The sequence below is a fragment of the Streptopelia decaocto genome, assembly GCF_964273445.1.
Source record: "Streptopelia decaocto genome assembly, chromosome: 8".
Classification (NCBI taxonomy): Eukaryota; Metazoa; Chordata; class Aves; order Columbiformes; family Columbidae; genus Streptopelia; species Streptopelia decaocto.
The window spans coordinates 9,311,327-9,331,513 of record NC_138662.1 but is presented as its reverse complement, the minus strand read 5'-3'; the positions used below and the strand labels follow the sequence as shown (position 1 = coordinate 9,331,513).

Sequence of the window (20,187 nt, the reverse complement as noted above, 5' to 3'; positions counted from 1 at the left end):
TACAAAGGAAGTAAGCAAGTGGAGAAGCTGTTTAATTTGTCCTGTCCTGAGTACCATGCACTCAAAACCACTGTGCTGTTGAAATTTAATTTAGAAAATACCAGACAAAGAGCATGCCTTGGCACTGGTGCAGTGTTAGCTAATGGGCTTTCCATGGCACTGTACTGCAGAGCCTGATGCAGGGCTGACGCAGCTGAATTCCACAGGACCAGCTCCAGTGAGAGATGCAGTGGATGATTCCCAGATCAGCAAACCCCAGATGTGATGACAGCGCTGTTGTCATGCTGCTGCCCTCCCCTGTGCCCAGTGGCACAAGGCAGCACTGGCTGTGGCGTCCCTGGAGGGGTGGCAGCTGCCGGTCAAGGGGGCCGACAGACACTATCACTGCTGCCTTCCCCCACATTTCTGGGTGGCTCTTGGCTCCAGATCAGTCCTTTTGCACCTCTACTGATATTGCAGGAGCAACCAGGCCTTAGCCTGGTCTTACCTCCTTGCGCCGAGACCACAAAACTTGATTTTGCTGCCTAGAAGCGCTCTAGGCTGTGGATGTGCATTTTTCCCTGTTGCTGCTCTCTCAGAACCACCTGGCATGTTCTGAAATAAACCTCAGAATTTTAGCTCTAAAGTAAGTGTCTTCTCCAGATTCTGCTGCGACTCAGCAAGCTCTGCGTTCAGGAAAGCGCCTCGGTCAGGAAGAGCCGTAAACAGCAGCAGCGACTTCTGAGGAACATGGGAGCTCATGCGGTCGTGCTGGAGCTGCTGCAGATCCCTTATGAAAAGGTTTGGTTTCTGGACCGCTCTCGCCTTGCTTCGTGTCATGTTGGCAGTCTTTTAATACCTTCCTTCTTGAACATTCCACCTTTATTTTGGATTTAAAGAGACTATATAACTATTCACACTTCAAAAATAGAGTCTTTGAATATACAGTGTTATGCACTATTTCCTGAAGAAATACTTGTCCATCGTCTATCAGAGTAAGACCAGGGTTCAACTCTGAGTTTTTCATGGGAAGCATGTGTCACCTTGAAGTTAAGCTGTGCTGGTGGAAGCAAGACCCTCGGTATTGCTGTGAGGTAGCTGTGTGATGGCCACCCTGGGAGCACTAAGGGAAACAAGGGTGCCTGGTTCCCCAAGGGATTTATCAGCAGTTGACACAGATCAGTTGTTAGACACAGATGCCCCCCCAGCCGTGTAGAGTCCCAAACTCGCCCTTAAAATGTACAGTTGGAGCCTGCACAGCACAGCATTGTGCTGATGAAGCACATCCAAAGTTCATAGTGTTGGCTGCACATTAGTCACAGATGACAGTTACTCATCATTGCATAGGTGAGGGAGCAATTTGCATTTCCTTGGTCACTCTGCTGTCATCTGTTCCAAATGCTACAGGTTTCTGAGAACCCGTAATTCTAGACAGTAGCTTTGATTAATGTTAAACTAAGTCTCATGCTGTCTTGCTTCATTTTTGCTAAAATGTTGGCAGCAAAACAACCCTCCAACACCTCTTGTCACCTTTTTGTCCCATGCATATGAAAACGTATTGGACAGGCAGTTTGGAAGCTGTTTCACCCTCGGAAATACAGGGTTTTTCAAAAAGATGAACCTAATTCCAAAGATATAGTGCTTTCAAACTGGGTCCATCTTTTTGAAACATCCAGTCTATGAAACTCCTTAAAAATAAAAGCAGACACTGTTTTTCCAAAGTGCGTTTTATACCAGTGGACTGGTAATCCACACTGATGTCAGGGGAAAGGCACCAATTCCTGAACTGTACTTGGAAGCAAGCAAGTAGTGTGTGGATTCCAGTAAATATAAACTGGGCTTAGCTGTTGCAATTATAACTTTCCAATCTTCTTTGCCGAACTACCTATCTACTGATGAAATGCATTTCAGTGGAACATGGCAATCTTCCTCTGTAGCCCCAAGGTGATGATGTGTGGTTTGGCCAATGTACTGGTATGTTCAGAAGCGTAAAAGTGACTAAAGCACGTTGCTGGCAGGGTTGACCATGGAATATGCAATTTTAAAGAATAAACTACTGTAATTTCTGTTATGGTCTTTATTTTTGATGATCTTTAAAACTGTGAAGCAGGCAAAACTCATCCTTAATGTCTGTGAACTGGGTGGAGGTTTGTTTTTCTTTGGAGTAAGAAAGAGACGTGACAGTTCCCTTGCAGAGCTGGAGCTGCAGCTCATGCAGTGCTCACCTGAAGGTGAACCTTCAGATTCTTTTTAACCCCATCTTATTTGTCATGCAATCACAGGCTGAAGACACAAGGATGCAGGAGATAATGAAGCTTGCACATGAGTTTTTACAGAACTTTTGTGCTGGGAACCAACAGAACCAGGCATTGCTGCACAAGCACATAAACCTGTTCCTTAACCCAGGGGTAAGAATAACGTCATGCCATGATTTATTTTGTTTTCTAGCAAGAAAAGATTGTTCTTGGTGATCCCTCTGGTCCCATTCTTATGCAAGATTGGTTGAAGGGGTCACATTTTGTTTTTCTTCTAAAGCCTCAAAAGTGGGCAATATACGTTTGTTTAGGACCATTTCAGTGTAGAAAGTTCAAGAAGCTGAAGTGAACTGAAAAATAGACTTAGGTGCAAGCTACTGTTGTTGAAAGATTAGGTCCTCAGAAATGTTATTTTCAGTCCTGTAGGAGTGTTGACTTTATCCTGACCTCTCTATGTGTTTGGTTTGTTTATTTTCTAATTTCTTGGTTTTTTTCATCCCCTCCATTAGATTCTGGAAGCAGTAACAATGCAGCACATTTTCATGAACAACTTCCAGCTTTGCAGCGAGATTAATGAACGCGTTGTTCAACACTTTGTCCACTGTATCGAAACACATGGCAGGAATGTTCAGTACATAAAGTTCCTGCAGACAATTGTCAAGGCAGAAGGAAAATTCATTAAGAAATGCCAAGATATGGTAATGGCTGAGGTGAGAGCTGCAGAGATTTGCAAGGTCTGAACAGAAGTTTTCACATACCATTTGGTGGAAATGACAAATTGATCCTCTCGCTTCTGGGACTGCCAAGAAGCTGACAGTTAGCTCTCAGAATGCAAAAAGAGCATACAGCTACCAGAAAGCACAGGCTTTTCTGTGACCAGAAGCTTTCTTAGCTCCCCACCTGTAGGTATAATGAGTGGTTGTTTATTAATGGTATCAACAAGTTACTTTCCAGGCTTCTACACAGCAGCACATAGGTGGGTTTATGAAGCAAGGGTGTCTTTCTCTAGCAAAATTGGCTAGAAGAGAAGTAGTTATGGTATTTTAATTACTTTCTTATCTTACCAAGACCTTCATGTTCAGCTCTTTAAGTGCTGAAGCGGGGAAAAGTCTCAGGGTCTTCAGAAATCTGGGTGTGTAAGTAACTGGGAAATTGTGGTGTCAGGATAGAAGGGAGAAGGAAGAGAAGTGTGAATAAATTCCTTTGAGTTAGATGTTGGACATGATCTCTTTGACAGCATATTAACACATCTGGTGAGATTTTTATTGGCCTCTTCAGCAGGGGGAGCCCGAGGATCAGATTTGTTAAGCTCTGCCTTCTGTGTATCAGTCTTACTAGACTGATCAAAGGTCTTCCATATCTTGTCGTTTAGTTCAGAACTGGTTTTGTGAGCTTCTCTACATGGAGTTGAGTTTGTAAGGTGCTCAGCAGTCAGCTTCCACAGGGTTCATCGGCTGCTGGGAAAAGGGGGTTGCCTTGGGGGTTGCTGTCTGCGCTTTGCCCAGCTGTTTGCCACAAACCCTGTGGCATGACGGCCTCAGGTCCCTCCAGCTGTGTGCTCAGACATGCCAAGCCTAAAGCAGGTCTTGGTTTTTGCTCCTTCTCCATTCCTTTGTGGAGTTACGGCAGGTCTAAACTGCTCTGAAAATCTGGCCATCTGGGTCTCAAATGTGGAGGCGATAGGAATCTTCAGTGTGTGACTTAACATGTCACTCACTAGCCTTGGAAAATTGATGATGTTTGTTCAGAAGGGTGGAATTACTGAGCCCTGCAGCCCTCCCATCCGCTGTGCCCCTGGGGTGTTTCTCTGAACAAAATGCTATGTCTCCAGCTAGCTGTATTTAAAAAGTCAGCTGAGGCAATATATGTGAAATAAAAATCACAACGGAAAGTCACAAGCTTCTTGGCACAACTTCTGTCTAAGCAGTCAGATGAACTGACTTTGAAGTTCTTCAGCAGTTCAGAAGTGGTAAAATTCTTTAAGAGAAAATGTCCTACTTGAGCCCTCCATCCAGTGAAGGGAGCACAGGAGGAATGCCCAGCTGCCTCGGTGGGCTGCGCTCCTTTTAAGTATCTAAAGAATAGCAAATGGGGATTTGCACTGGAACAGTCAGCCCACAGATGAGGGGAGGATGCTGCGGGGAGATGCACGGGCTTTGATCTGCTGATGGAATATTTTATTTTCTCGTAGCTGGTGAATGCGGGAGAAGATGTCCTAGTGTTTTACAATGACAGAGCCTCCTTCCAGACTTTGGTGCAAATGATGAGATCAGAGAGGGATCGGATGGATGAAAACAGCCCACTGATGTACCACATCCACTTAGTAGAACTGCTTGCTGTGTGCACAGAAGGCAAAAATGTCTACACAGAAATAAAATGCAACTCCCTTCTTCCTTTGGATGACATTGTTAGGGTAGTAACCCATGAGGATTGCATACCTGAGGTGAGGGCTGTTTGGGGGCACTGGCCAATGTATATTTGAAATGTGCTGGCTTTGGACGAGAGATTTGATGTTACTGAGTCTGGGCTAGGAGAGGTGGTGGTACAGGTGGGACAGTAAAGCTCTGAGCTGGGAAACTAGATTCCTTCCCTGAATCTGCTGTTGGCAACACCAGAAAATCTGGATAGTTAAGTTAAATCCTTTTGTACTTCTTTCCTTGCCCTTAAAATCAAGATGTGATGCTGTACTTGCTTTGTTTTATAGGGTTCTTGAGGCAGGGAGGTTTATGGAGTATGCTGCTAACCTTGAACAGATGGTTCTGCAGAACTGGAACTGATTATTATGCTGATGTTTTGTCTGCAGTAATCCTGGTGGTTTTTTATTGGATGATGTCTTGCTATTCATGGCATTAAATTTCACCAGTGCTTAAATAAAAGGAAGAAGCAGAATTGCAAATTATTTATATAGCAGTTTTAATGTGACATTATGTTCATTCATAACACCATTCAGGTTTTCGGTTTTTTTAATGGTAATTTTTTTTCTCTACTTTTAGGTCAAAATTGCGTACATCAATTTCTTGAATCATTGCTATGTGGACACAGAAGTAGAAATGAAGGAGATTTATACCAGTAATCATATGTGGAAGCTATTTGAGAACTTCCTGGTTGACATCTGTCGGGTAATGCTTTCTGTATCTAGGAACTGAATTTAAAAAGCTTAAATAAACCTATTTTGTATAGAGCAGTAGGAATAAGACGTAACAGTGCATCAAGGCAAAATAAGTATCCTGAATACTGTGTTCCTTCAAGTTTTTATGTGACTTCTTTTCCTCATGCCTGTGGATTTCATTAGTCATATTCCATGGAACACATTAATATTTTCCTTTTATAAAGAAAAAAACAAAACCAAACCAAACCTCAGAAAAGCCCCACACCCTGCTCTTTTGTCTAATGCGTTTTTCTGTTCTGCCACCTGGCTTGCTTATTCTGGCCAGGACAGTGAGCTCCTTCCTGAGCAACAGTCAACGATTTTTGGCAGGTCAGGACAAATTTTTTCCAGGCTTGGCATTTGTTTGGCCATATGGCTTTTTGCCTGGGATTCCAAGTATTTCCCCATACGAAAGCATTACACCTCAGTCCTCCCTGCCCTACTACTTTCTTTCCTCTAAAGGCACTCTGGTTTTTTTTGCCCTCTCTCCTAAACATGCTATATGCCAACACATTAAAACAGTAACTCTGTTGGGCTTCTGCTTTTGTGTATGCTGGAAATCCAGAGATCCAAGTGTCATAAATATCATTTTGCCAGGGAATTGCTGTGGCTGAAACAGTGTGAAATCAAGAATTCCAGTCCATAACGCTTATTGATCTACCATGACTGAGCTGCTTCTGACCTAAGAATAAATTGTCTTTGCAGGCTTGTAACAACACCAGCGACAGAAAGCATGCTGACTCCATATTGGAGAAGTACGTTACAGAAATAGTGATGAGTATAGTCACCACCTTCTTCAGTTCCCCCTTCTCTGATCAGAGCACTACTTTGCAGGTAGGAAAATGTAGAGTGACAGGAAAGTGAAAATATGTTGCAAATGCAATTATGTTCATTCCACTTGGGTTCCATTTACCAGTTAAAAAGAAACACACGTGTTTGTAATGGGGGAGCATATATGTATTCTTTGTGACCAGGATGTTGTTTTTTCCTGTAGAAGTGGAAAGATTTCTAGATCAGAGTACAATATTTTCTAGAGAGACTGAAGTGTCTAAGTGCTCTGCTTCTCGTCTTTGCGACCTTAGATCAGAGTACAGTTGAGTAAATAAGATTCCAATTTCCTTTAAAACCAAAAACATTCCAAAAGCTGTAGTGTGTTTCATTAAGCTGAGGGGTTTTTTTGTCTTGTTCAAAAGTTGGGGAAATGTGGAGGAGAAGCTTGAAACTTCTGTGAAGTGACAGAAGGTAGAAATTTCCACTGCAGAACAGCGGTGTCAGGACACTGCCCTAATGTTTGTATTGCAGCACAAAGATAACATCACTCTTTTATTCATAAATAACTTTTTGGGAGGAGTGTGGGTGGAGTGGTCAGGTGCCTGGCAGGTCTGTCAGAAGTTTGAGTATGGTAGTTGTTGAAACTTGATGCAACCGCATTGTGCCAAAGGCAGTTGTTCACAGTGCAAACTCCAGGTTTGTAATTGAATGCAACTGGCAGCAGGCTAGGAGGCGTCTGGTTCCCAAAAGTGGCCATAAAGGGCATCTGGCAACTTGACATGTCAGTTCCTCTTCAAAGAATTTACGCCAACTCTTTGGATCATGGTGTACTGCCTGGGTGACTGTAGTGCTCCAGGGAAGTGTGTGTAAAACTGTGTGACTGTGCATCAGGTCAAGACTTCTTTCTGCTTAGTGTGAGCAATAATGTTCCTGCTTTTGCCCTATCAACTACCTGTATCTCTGTCCTCCTTGAGTCAGGACATGTACTTGACCTGTGTCTGGATGACCAGCCTGATCTACCAGCTGTTCAGCATCCAGTGCAGCTCTGCTTCTCGTGGGGTAGGCAGCCCTCCTCATCCAGGCCAGGAGATGGGCATGCTGAAGACAACAGAGCTGTGTTTGAGATCAGCTCAAATACTCTTAAGTTGCCAAACAGTGGGCATTGCCTGTGAGGGCACAGGGAGCCACAACAACTGTGTTTGGGATGAGCAGCTTTATTAGGGTTGTGACTTAACTCACACAAGTCCGAGCACTCCAGCAGTTGATGTTAAAATGTCAGCCCCTATTGCAATATCAGCCTCCATGCTTGTTTGTCAAAACGTAATCAAAATAAATGAGAAATTGAGTCCCAGTTAGCCTTGTCCCCTAGGGCTCTGCCCTTCTCTCTTCCTTCTGTACAGTATACCTTGGCTGTCATGTTTTTAATTGTCATCTCTGAGTGTACAGCATTTGAATGCACTTCCTTACCATCATGTTTTAGCCATCTGTAAATTTTATGTCAGCAGTTTTTCTTTAGTTTCTCAATCTCTCCCTGTCTAGCAGTATGAAGTAACTTATTTCACCTCTCTTTTACTATCACAGTTGAAAGCTCGCTCTTTGTTTTATCTTAGATTAGTATTTTCTCTACATCTCCAAGTTAAAAGCTCTGCTTCTCTCCCTTTTTCTGCCTGTCAAGACTCTTGACAATAACTGGGGACTCTCCCACATGAGGAGTATGGGCCTGCTGGACCACCAGGCTGTGGACATCACTCCTCTGGTGGGATTTTTCCCTCCCGTCTGAGATGCTGCAGGGCAGTCTGCAGCCACCGTGACCTGATGGGGTGACTGTCACCACTGTCCTTCGCGTTGCCTTTGGATTCAGTCACTCCCTGTTCTTTCTACTGCACCTTGTCATCTCGTTTCTTCCCAAGCGAGCCTCTTCTTGTCTCATGCTCTTTCATGTTATGGCTTGTTCAACTTAAATTGTGCCTCCTTTGAGTCAGGACCAGCCTTGCTTGTTCAAGGAACACGTTGTGCGTCTGTCATGCAGTTCAAATAATATAAAATTAGGAGAACATAAATATGTCTTTCCAAAGAACAGATGTCCAAAACTTTTCCTCTTTAACAAGTACTGTTTAGCCTGTTTGCCACCTAAGGGTGCTACTGCCCAAGGCTTTCCTTCGCCAGTGTAGTTGGAGGCATGTGGAACATGTAGTAAATTTCTTATTTGATTTATTAACCTAGTTTAAGCAAATTAAATGTCTTTGAAGCTTTTTAAAACTGAAAAGTCTTTAAACATGAACTGAAAGGAATATGTGGGTGGCTTAAATACAAAATTGCAGGTATTTTCAGTGCCCTTGGAGAATGCTGTCTGCCATGCTCTTGGTGTTTGGCTTATTTCTAGAAAGGTTAATAGTTATTTGCCTTTTAGTAATTTTTGGCTCTTGAATTTTGGTTCTCCTTTTGTACATTTCATAATGGTGCTATTTGACGAATTGACCAACTAGATTTGATTATCTAATGGATTTGGCTTTTTCATCTAACTCCACTTTTTTCTTACAAGCAGGCATTAATCTTGACCAGAATAAAAGAGGTACTTTTTCACTGGTTCCTAAGTCTTGTGGGCTTTGCACTGTGGTGTAGTTCACTTAGCTGATAGACACACTACATAGCTGTTACGTAGGGCATGGTGTATTCCCTTTCAATGTAGGTTCTTTTTAAATATTTAAAATACTTTTTTCTCTACAGGTAAAAGAAATTGTGTTTTACTAAATAATTACTATATTAAACAAAATAGGGAGTTTTGGTCACTGTTGTTGGGATGTCGCGAAGATGAAAGACCAGAGCTCATGTGCATGTGTGTGTTGGAGTAGGTCACCTGTCTTTAGTGGAAGATCACTTTGTGAAATACAGGCTGAAAACCACACCTTAATTTTGGCTGTTCCATAGCAGCTGTAGTGTTTACCACTAACTACTGCCTGTGCTCAAAGTTACAAACATACAGCTGGTTTCTGCAGTAAATTAGACACCAGCTAATAATACTTGAAATTATGAGTTTTCAACTCTGGAGCCAAGAGCAAAGTCCCATTTACCTGTGGACTATTGAGTCAGCTACTGGTCAGTGCTAAAAGAAGAATCTCTGTCTGCCAGGTTTGCTGATAACTCTGATTAAAAAGATGAAGATGACTACTTATTTCCTTTGCTTAGTCAGGCTTCAATTACTGAGGCTTTGCGCTTTAGAAGCTATTTAATGTTTCCCTTCCAGCCTTCGTTCCCACCCTTTCCATTCAGTTGCTGATTGTGTGGCAGATACGCTGTCTACAACATGAAGTTGCCTAACAAGTGGATGCAGACCAGTTAGAAATGACTGGTGTGCAGAGTCATGGCCTAAGCCAGTAACTGGTATCACGTCAAGGTGATGCTGATACATTTCAATATGGCGTGACAAGTTTGATTTTCTGCTCTTTAACCCTATGTTCCAGACTCGCCAGCCTGTGTTTGTACAGTTGCTGCAAGGCGTGTTCAGAGTGTACCACTGCAACTGGTTAATGCCGAGCCAAAAGGCATCGGTGGAGAGCTGCATTCGGGTCCTCTCAGATGTAGGTAAGAAATGGGTGTGATCACAACTAACTGCTGCAGACATGGTCATCCAGTATTTGCTCCTTACATGTCATCCTTCCAAAAAGAAACTGCAGTTTGTTTCCCACAGGTGCCACTTGCAGATGACTCGGAGCCAAGGCATAGTATAAAGGCAGAGTCACGTTGATAGATTGTCATGGTTGAGCAATAGGTGGTGTCACTGTAACCTGAAGTGCTTTCTCCATTTAACCTCAAAACTCTCTGCAGTCCTGTTGATCTGCAGCAGGGAAATAGTTCCACGTCACTCCTCTCAGTAATTTGCTTCTCTTACAGTAGCAAGAAGAGTAATTTGTACTGGCTATGAGGCCAAATTCTGTTGGATGGATGTACATGTATGTTAGCAGGAGATGTTGGGAGTGTGTGTGTGAGGACAGATTCTTACTCCCATGCTTTGAAGACAGTTAACAGCTCTGAGGTGTGAAAGCCTTTAAATATAATGCTATGGAGAGGTCTGGCCCATCACACAGGGACTGAGCGTTGCGTTGCTTAAAACACACACAAAGGAGATTGTAGAAGGAATTGCAGGTAGAGCTTGCCTTGCTCTTGCATTGGTTGTAATACACGGGCTGAAGGGGTCAGTTCTTACTAACTTCTGCTTGTTGCAGCGAAAAGCCGTGCAATTGCAATTCCTGTAGACTTGGACAGTCAGGTCAACAATCTCTTCCTGAAGTCCCACAACATTGTCCAGAAGACTGCAATGAATTGGCGAATGACCGCAAGGAATGCTGCCCGCAGAGATTCGGTGCTTGCTGCCTCCAGGGATTATCGAAACATAATTGAAAGATTACAGGTGAGTACACAGCACCCCTTCCTTCTTTGATAAGCACTTACTCACATGCCTATACAGAAGGAGTTAACTTTGAACAACATTTCGGAGTGAATTAACTAGTCAAAATACCACATGGTAATCAAGTTAGCTGATGCTGCATATAATAATACTGTAATACTATACATAAAATCAAATGTAAACAATTGTATTGAGACAGGTAATTGAATGTGCATGACCAAGAGGTGTAGAAGGACTCATCCTATAGAAGATGCTGGTATTTGAAGGCTGTGGTACTTAAAGTATTTGTGTTCCACCATTAGTAATATTTCTTTGATAAGACCAGACTTTTTCATCATCACAGCCTTCCAGACTCTGCCAGTGCTTTGCGCCTTGTACACCAAAACTCTCAGTAGGATGGAAGGTGCCACAGCCCTTCCCGGAAACCAGTGCAGGCTTTGAAATAAATGTATATGTGTCGGTTCCTTGTGAACCAGTTGCAGCCACAGTCATTCCCTGAAGCCAAGTGTGTGCATTCCCATACTATTTTTGCCAAAATAGCTATTTAAACATAATACTTCATGTTAGAAATAGAGACTGGTGTGTTATAGCTATATTCTATGTTCAGATCTGTAGACCGTTCAATAAGACCTCTTTTATACCAAATGAAATTCATCATCTTGAATGACACCTTTATCCTTTGAAGATGCATTCTCTGGTCAAAAGCTTTTTCTGGCAAACAGTTCTAACTAACTTTATGTAAACTTATATTATGTAATGTAAAAACACTGCCCAACCCAGTCCCATTGAAACAGCTTCTCCCTCTTTATCCCTTCCTGTGTCTATTTGTCCATTTCAATTTGATTAAACTTCCTCTCTGGCTTCTTAGGTATCCTGGTACTTTCTGCTTGTGTAAGTATTAGGACAAATGTAGTTTCATTTTTAAGGTAGCTACAGCTTTCCAAACGTTGAGGAAAAGGGGAATAATTTTATTTTTGCACAATTTTAATGGTAATGTTTTTAGTTTGTTCTTGTAAGCATAAATAGCCTGATCATTATGAAAGCTTCAGTGCAGCTATGAATCTGTTTTTTTCTCTTTCTTGTATATCAACAAGAGCACCTACAAAGACGGGGGGAAGGCAGGGCACCTAAGTAATCTGGGAGACTGCTAGAAATCAGGGCTTCCCTTTTAAAGAAAATTATTAAACAATAAAACTGAAAGTCTTATCTGACCAAACTCTGAGGTCTTCAGTTTATTCAGGGAGGACAGACCTAATTCTCCTCCCCCTTTTTTGTGACTTGTAAAATTAATTTGCCTATAAATTTATATGTATTTAATGTTTGTTTAAAATATTGATGTGGTTATATTCTAGGACATAGTATCAGCTTTAGAGGATCGCCTACGTCCTCTTGTCCAGGCAGAGCTGTCAGTACTGGTAGATGTGCTTCACAGGCCTGAACTGCTCTTCCCAGAGAACACAGATGCAAGGAGGAAATGTGAGAGCGGAGGTTTCATTTGCAAGTAGGTTGTCTTGAAGTCTGGCTTACTGAGAGGGTTTTTATTATGTTTTGCTTTTTCCCAAGCCCTGTGGAACTGTGTCCTCTTGCCCAGCTTGGTAAATACTTGATATACTTTGAAATACTTGTAAAGCACAGTATTCTGTGATACGGTAAATGCAATTTCTCCTTGGGGCGGGGGGTGAGGTGGAATGAGGAAGGACTGCTTGGTATGCTCTCACAACTAATGCTTAAAAATGTCAGTATATGCTGCAGAATACAAGTGTCTTGAACAGTAGCATAAATGAGTAACAAATGCTTGAGCTGATCCCTGTTATTTGATACCTGCCTTCAACTCTAGTAATGTCTAGAAGGTACTTGATCTTGTGGCACTTAGTGCTGGGCAAGCATGTTAGAGTCACTTGTTATCACATGCATCACCTAACACAGATGCTGCCCACATTTAAGGGAAGGAAAAGGAAAGATTGCAAGGTCATTTAGAGGGCATTTCAGAGCAGAATCCAGCTTCTCAGATCACCTTCTGGAAGGGGTGGATTATATACAGAGTTTATGGAAAATAGGTACCTGAGTAAGTAACAAAGTGGTATGTGGAATAGTTTTCTTTCTTACTGTGAAATGCTTGTTCTGGAGGACCATCGGGTCCTAAATCCCACTGCCTGTAGTCAGAGGGCTGGATCTCCTGTCCTCGTGCCCAGCATCTGCATTTTCCTTCACAGCTTCATCGAAGCCCTTGGGAGCTGGATCAATGTTGCTCTTGAGGGAAAGTTCCTGGGATGGTTGTATAGTGGTGTGATAGTAAAACTTCTTTGTAGCCTAAACCAGTTAAGGTAGCCATGTATATCTTATCTCATTTTTAGAATATTAGCACTAAAACAACCTGTGATTGATTGGTTATTTTCAGGTTAATAAAGCATACAAAACAGCTCCTAGAGGAGAACGAGGAGAAACTATGTATTAAAGTATTGCAGACGCTCAGGGAAATGATGACCAAAGATAGAGGCTATGGAGAAAAGGTAACGTAGTTTACAGTTCATAATTCTTTGTTAAAGAGTCTTTATTGTTCAGTAAAGGAAAATAAAATTCTTGCTCTTTCAAGCTGTGTTTTGTATGTGTAAGCACTTCTGTACTGGATCAGGAACAAAACATTTTTAGTCAACTAATAACTTCAAATATAATTTGAAAGGTAAGCTTGTTTCTGTTGCTTTTCTACTTCAGACTTGCAAGTTTAATTCCTGTGGTTGCTGGCACTGTAAAAATGTCTAATTTTGTTAACTTTTTACGAAGGCCCTAACCTCTTTATCTGTTCTCTGAGTCTAGGTGACTCTTCATCGGGTCATATAACCTTGCATCAAGGGGATGTTCTGTAGTTTTGTTTTATTTTATATACATCTGAGTCATCATCTTGTTGTGATTTATAGATGGAAACTGTCTGTACATGCACCCATGTTTTTTTTCTTTCTTTCCTACATACAACTCTTTTGTCTTGTTGAGAAGAATAATTTTCTGTATGTACAGACCTATTCTCTATTTGCATCAGAAGCATGTGTATGTGCCTGTATATTTGTGTACCTAGACATTCCTACAGTCAATCTCAAATCCGAGTCTAAGGTATCTCATGCATTTTTAAGCAACCCAGGTTGTTGCCATGCCACGCTGTAGGTGCACAGGGCAGTATAGCCTCCAGTGAGCGTGCTCGCAAGTGATTGTGAATTGGCTCTTGGGACTGGTGGAAGCAGTGATGTGAAACTGGGAGTCCGTGCCCGGGAGCAGACGGTGTTTCATATCCAATTCTCACTTGCAGTGGGGTTTAAAGTTATTGCATAGTACTAGATTCACAGCACAAAAAGGCAAAATTTTTAGAGGTAAGACAGTTTCATAATAGTAATAATTATTTATCGCTGTAGCTGCAGCCACAAGGGAGTGAGATGCTCTGAAGACAAAGGAGCCGGTAGCATTGTTGGACCCGCTGGGATGTGGCACAGGACCCCTGCTGTCACTAGCCAGGCTGGGCACGGGGACACAGGAGCAGGACATTGTGCTCTTTTGCCCGTCCAGCAAGAGACAAGCACTTGTACAGCAGGGCACGGGGACCCAGAGGTGGGAGAGCAAACACATTAGGAGGCTGCACACGTGTGGGGGCTGTTACCGAGCACACCCAGAGCACGCAGCGGGAGACACCCAGGAAAACACCCGAAGGGCAGGGATGGCCGCAGCGGTGCTTGGTGCCATGTCAGGAATGCTCTGCCCACGTGCTGCTCCCACCTCTGGGCTGTCAGAGGTCCAGCCCCTCTCCCGGATGCTGCTGCTGCTTTGCTCCACACCTGCAGTCCTACCTGGGAGGTTTTTTCACTTTCTAGTAGCAGGTTTTTTTATTGAATTCATTGACTTTGGGAGAATGCCCTCATCAGCTGCAAGAAAGAGGTGTATAAATGAGGGATGAGAAAGGGAGCACGGTAAGTAGGAAGGGGCAGCAACTGCTGCTTTCAACCCACTTGCACCACATTGTCTTTTTCTGCTCAAGTGGCAGTAGCTTGTGCTGGGTCATAACAGCACAAGGTGAAACCCTGTGGAGACCTTCTGGCTTCTTAAGGTCCCTTTACTCATTTATCTGCAATACTAATACCAGTCTGATCTGGAAGAGGACTAGTTGGAGCCTGCAGAAGTTAGTCTGCTACTTCAAAAGGGAGTTGGGCTAGATGATACTTTTTAGCGAGAGTATAGTGTTGATATTTCTGTTGCCCAAAACTGGGGACGTAAAAGATTCATTGCAATCATAGATCGCATTTTACACTTTGTTAACACACCAGTGTATGTTCTTCTGTTTAAAAACAGCCAAGAGAGACTGTCCAAGGTCACCTTTAAGGAAAGGTGGATGAGATAACACTACATATGCTATGCACCAACAAAACCCAAATGAGAGTTTTGAGGGCTTTGTTTCTTTCAGATGCAATATGCCACTTACAGATTTTTCTAAAATTAATTTCCAGGAGTTTTTTTAGACTTTATATGGCCAAATTGGGTAAAACAGTATTTCTACAAGATACCACTAACATACCTTGCACCATTCAGACCGTGGAGAACCCCACAAGATTCTAAAAGTCTTCAAAGTGTAGAAAATGCATTAATTTCTGAAACAGATCAGTTACATAATGCAAGAGGAGAATATGCTTGTCTGTGAAGTGGATTTCCGAATATGAAAAAGCAGCTGATTGCTTACAGATAGACTGCTAGTAGTAGTAGAACGGATTTTACTGTCGGGCTGTCAGAAGTGCAGTCATATTTATTCTTCCTTGTGACTCATATAACTGTATTTAGTCACCACTTAAAAGGCAATACTTTTTATTTTAAAAGTCATCCTGGAGTGTAACAAAAACAAACAAACAAAAATTTAAAAAAAAATTAAAAAAAGGAAAAAACCACTATGCACCCATTCTAAATACAGCAGTCCCTGCATACTTAAAAGTGGCAAAACTTATTCTTGTGACCAGCACATCGCTCACACAAGCAATATTGCTTGTAGATCAGATGTTCACAGAATTGACAGCAGTCACTTCCAAGTAGTGTTCAGCAGCAGAGCGCCATGGAAGTTTTGGCATTGCGTGTGGTTTTGCTGTCATACCATGTGGTGCTCTCTGGAACAATCTGATTTATAGAACAATTGTATTCCTCCTCTCACACTTAATCTTCCAGCACAAATAATAAAAGCGCCACGCCCTCCTGGCCTGTCCGCTTGTCCCTTCTGGCGGTGGGAAGCGTCATGAGGATGCAGTGCTGTCTGCTCCCATTAGCGAGGGCCTTCATTAGGCAGCTGGGATTCCTCTGCAGCATGCAAAACCCGCGGTGAGAACACAGATGTACAGAAGCTTGTGGGAAGGCTCGAAGTTTTACATATTGCTAAAGACTCCTTGTCTTGGCAGGCGCTCAGGCTGCTCAGTGATGGGGAGCATACTGTGGTATAGTTAATAGGCAGAAAACTTTACTGCATTGACAGTGTAGGCTAGACCCAAGTTTTTTACTTTGCTGAAACATGCCATTCATACACGTCTGTCTGGGTGCCTACCAGATGATTAGCCTCAGTTCTGCAGGACTTAGATTTAAAAACTCCATTTCTCTCCCCAAACTGGAAATCCAGGCTCTGCTCTCCTGCTGCTCACAGCTCACGCCACTGATGACTCTTCTGCCCAAGGGTGAAGTTCTTGGCTCCCGGTCAGCCTGCCTGTGTGGTTTGTCCCTTGGCACAGGAACAAAGCCAGGGTGCATCCTGCCTCCAAAGCAGGGCTGGTTCCCTGACCCACCACATCCCAGGGCTTGCAGATGTTACTCATGCCGACTATAAAATATTCACTGTGTTGGGTTGCAGCATTAAAGTGTTAAATGATTTATAAGATACTAACATGAAATTTATTTGTAATTTCTCTTACTAATGCTTGCTTTCAATTCTTCCCCTTCTTTTTTTTCTGGCAGATTACCATTGAATTGGATAATGCTGAGGTTTTAATTTTATTTATTTTCTACAGTGTTGTTTCTATGGTGTTTGTTTTATGAGTAGCCCTGTGAATCTGTCCTGTTGTCTCTTTAGTACTGAGCTTTCCAATTTGTATGCCTGTGTCAGTTAATTAATTGAGTTTTCAGTCTACTGTGTGTCTATGCTGGGAATAGTTACCATAACTAATTCCGTATCTCATTCCTTGGAATATTAGTCCAAATGCAGTAATTACTTCTGGCAGTCAGCAATCAATCCCATACCATTGTAGATCCCATGATGTTCAGAATTGAGTGCCTTTGGGGATCAACTACCACAAGCACCACTAAAACGTCAGCATTTAGCACTCAGCTGCAATTACCACATCATTGGGGAAGTGGCTCTTTTAGCAAAACTAAATAGCGAGGTTTAATGGTGTTTGTGCAGAAGTTGGCAGAACCTGCCCAAAGGCAGCTGGAGAAGACCCTGGTGAGGTGTCTCCCCTTGCTGACACTCACGTCCCACGCTGCTGCTGGCTTTACCAAAAAAGGTGACGGTCAGGCAATTCATCAGAGCATCTCGCTGTCCTTCCTCTTGCTTCTTAGGCAAGGTTTGGTGTATAAAGGCACGTAAAACGTTCAGATGTGTTGTGAAAGCGATGTGGTGTAACCCTATGAAAATTACTGTCTTCTGAAGCTATTTCTGCGTGAGAAGCTTCCTACCTTTAAAAACAGCTCTTCAGTTGGCAGTGCAACATCCCGGGTTGCATTTGTGCTGTATGTAGCTGGTTTATAGACAGAACAGCCATATATGAGTGAGGCCTTTCAGTTTAACTGAAATGAAGCTTTCTAAGGACTTTAAAAGCAGCATGTCTGGTTCTGGCACCAGTGCAGGGGGTGGTGGGAGCTGAGCCGTCGCTGCTGCTGCAGCTTCCTCATCCAGCTCAAAAAAACCCCGTGTGTGGGTGCTAAATTTGAGATTCTTTTTGCATAAATGTATAATACTGAGAAAGTGATTGACTGGCACCTTATTTTACTGAAATACCAGGAAAAAAAGAAATATTTTCCTTTCTGTGCTTTGTTTCCTACATTTTCTCCCAAGCCAGCCTTTTATTTGGAACTAAATTTAACCACTTAAAATGCTTTGGATGTTACTGCTCTTTATTCATTAGAGTAGATAATGAAATACACTTGGTTTTTGTAGAACTTGTTAATTTTGATGCTGATCAGCTGAATTCACCCGGATAAATGTCATTCTGAAAACCAAATAATATTTGGGGACCTTGCCTGTTGAAATGGGTTTTAAATCTGAACTATTGGTCACAAAAGTAGAGCAAAACAAATGTACACTTTGCCCAGGGCTGGGCTGGGGCATCTTCTCCTTTCAGCAGGGCTTTTAAGGGAGGCAGGGAGTGGAATTTCTTGCAGGAACAAACCAGAGTTGTTGCTCTTTTGGTTTGTTTTTAACCTGGGCTCTGGCTGGGATGCTCAGGCCCCTGCTGTGCCGTGGGTTGGTGCTGTCACCATCATCCCCCTCTCCAGGCTGGAGCAAAAGGTCCAGCCAGGGTCTGAGGTAGTTTTCATAAGAAAACTCACGAGCCTCCCATCACCAGTTTCAGCTTCAACAAAAAGCTCTTTATCAGAAAATCCTCAGCTCAAGCTACTTGGAGTAGTCATGATTCTGTTTGTTTGTGGGAATTTTCTGCTCTTCACGTGTCCTTCCCGTGAGTGCACACAGAAGATGGCTAATGGGTGGGATGTGCACAGAGGAGGGGAGTTGGGCTTTGGTCTGCAGAACAGCGTTTTGTGTGACACAAATCCATGTACTGCACGGCCGTCACCTCTGACCTGTGCGAGCATGAGACATTTCAGGTGCATCTCCAACCTTCACACCAAACTTACAGTAGTACATAGCCATGGAGGTGCTGTAGTGTCTAACCTCTGGTGCAATTATCTTTCTCTTTTTTTATAAACCAAGATATTTTTTTTTTCCTCCCTCTTACCATGGGAGTGCACACCAGCATCGTGCTCTGTCTTTGGAAAGCACATGAATGTCTCCATCAGATGCTAGACCCCTTAGATTTGTGTGGCACTGCAGCTTCCCAGAACAGCATATATATATACACATACATAATTTTATCTTGGAGAAACTTCAGACAAACTTAAATTGTTTAATTGCAAATTAAGTCGTAATATGAAACTCTTTCCCCTTCAGTTTCTGGCTGTTAAATGCTGTCTTTGCCAGTAATAAATCAGCTAGAGTGTGCGGAGCAATTTAGGATTTGGTCTGGAGGCTGCAAAGGAGGAACTTTATTGCTCCTCAATGGAGCAGCTTCGTGGAGGGAGCAGGTGTGTCTATAACCATCGGCAATGAGCAGTGGCTCCTTGTGGAAAAGGAGTTGGATGGGGCTTGAACCGTGGAGAAGTAGCAAAGGAAATCCTGGGGTTTCCTCTTTCTTTTTCCCCCCCCTCTTGTCAATCCTGGAAACTGTAAACATTTAAGGCAAAGACTACTACTAGTTACTCCTTTATTAATAAAATTATTAACTCTCTGTCAAATTTTACACATTTTATTTTTTCTGACCAGCCAAAATGCTTTTTATTGCCCAATAGAGCAACTGTCTTATGGCATGATTTTATAGTATTTATGTAATTGTATACATAAGTAGATTTATATATATATAAGTTGCTTACTGTGAGGTAATTTCAGTGCATGGTGTGTCCAAACAAGAAAATATGTTAAAGATGCCAGGAGGTCCATGCATTTGTTACTGCAAGTAGTGATAGAAAATCAGCGTTCCAGTCCCCCTTAATGTGTTTGTGAGTGAAGAAAGGGAGTGCCTTTGAGCTGGGTGAATAATGCTGGAATTCACCTCATGGTAGGAAATCCCCCACAGAACAGGAAGGATGGTGAAGGATGATGAACCGACCCCTGCGAACCAGCCGAGCCCGGGGGGTGGCTGGAGCGTTCGGCTGCTGGGGAAGGAGGGGATGGGTAGGATTAATCCTGCCGGCCCAGTTCTCGTGCATTCTATTGAGGGGTTTGTCTGGAGTTCCCTTTTTGTTGGAAATGATGGACAGGAAGGAGCTGTAGTTTTCTGAGAAGCAGCAATGTAGTGTGGTATTTGTTTTAAACATCTGTTGCTAGAGTCTGAGGGCCGTGATCCGGTCTGGCAGAAATGTGGTGTATTTCTCTTGTAGGTGTTATTTTGAACTCTGCAGCACATGGCAGGATTTGTGTAAAAGGTTTTTCTCTGGAGACAGAAATTAGGATATGAGAGTCATCTTGCAGTAGTTCTGAAATAGGGACTGCGTAAGACCAGTATTAAAATAAAGAGCAGAAAAGCTATCTTGAAAGATGGATAAAAAGCACAACTTATTTTGATAGAAAACCAAAACCATCAGAAACTGTAAGGCATTTTGCACCTTACTTGCAACACGGTTGTGTTGGGTTTTGTCCTGGTCTTGGGGAGCTGTGTGCTCAGAGCTTGTCTTTCTGTTTGCAGCGTGACTCCCGTTTCTCGGGCTCAGGGGCTCTCCTGCAGCATCGGGCAGGCGTTGGGAGCTGAAGTGGTCTGACCTGAGCTGAAGCGCTGCAGAGGGTGCTCTTAGCATGGGCTCTGTGTTTCTCAAGTAATAAAGTAGAAACCCTCACTGGCATGTCGCCTATA

The 20,187-nt window shown here is 42.8% G+C and overlaps 1 protein-coding gene across 3 annotated transcripts in view; it reads left to right on the top strand.

The window, feature by feature from the left end:
* ITPR1 (inositol 1,4,5-trisphosphate receptor type 1) overlaps positions 1-20,187 on the top strand; it is a 175,089-nt gene that overhangs the window by 79,115 nt on the left and 75,787 nt on the right. For all 3 annotated transcript variants that reach the window (XM_082060206.1, XM_082060205.1, XM_082060207.1), the window contains 10 exons: positions 643-780; positions 2,262-2,387; positions 2,744-2,944; positions 4,426-4,677; positions 5,228-5,353; positions 6,088-6,216; positions 9,615-9,735; positions 10,377-10,561; positions 11,911-12,059; positions 12,957-13,068. In XM_082060206.1, the coding sequence (XP_081916332.1) occupies positions 643-780; positions 2,262-2,387; positions 2,744-2,944; positions 4,426-4,677; positions 5,228-5,353; positions 6,088-6,216; positions 9,615-9,735; positions 10,377-10,561; positions 11,911-12,059; positions 12,957-13,068 (1,539 nt within the window). The remainder of the gene's footprint in view (positions 1-642; positions 781-2,261; positions 2,388-2,743; positions 2,945-4,425; positions 4,678-5,227; positions 5,354-6,087; positions 6,217-9,614; positions 9,736-10,376; positions 10,562-11,910; positions 12,060-12,956; positions 13,069-20,187) is intronic.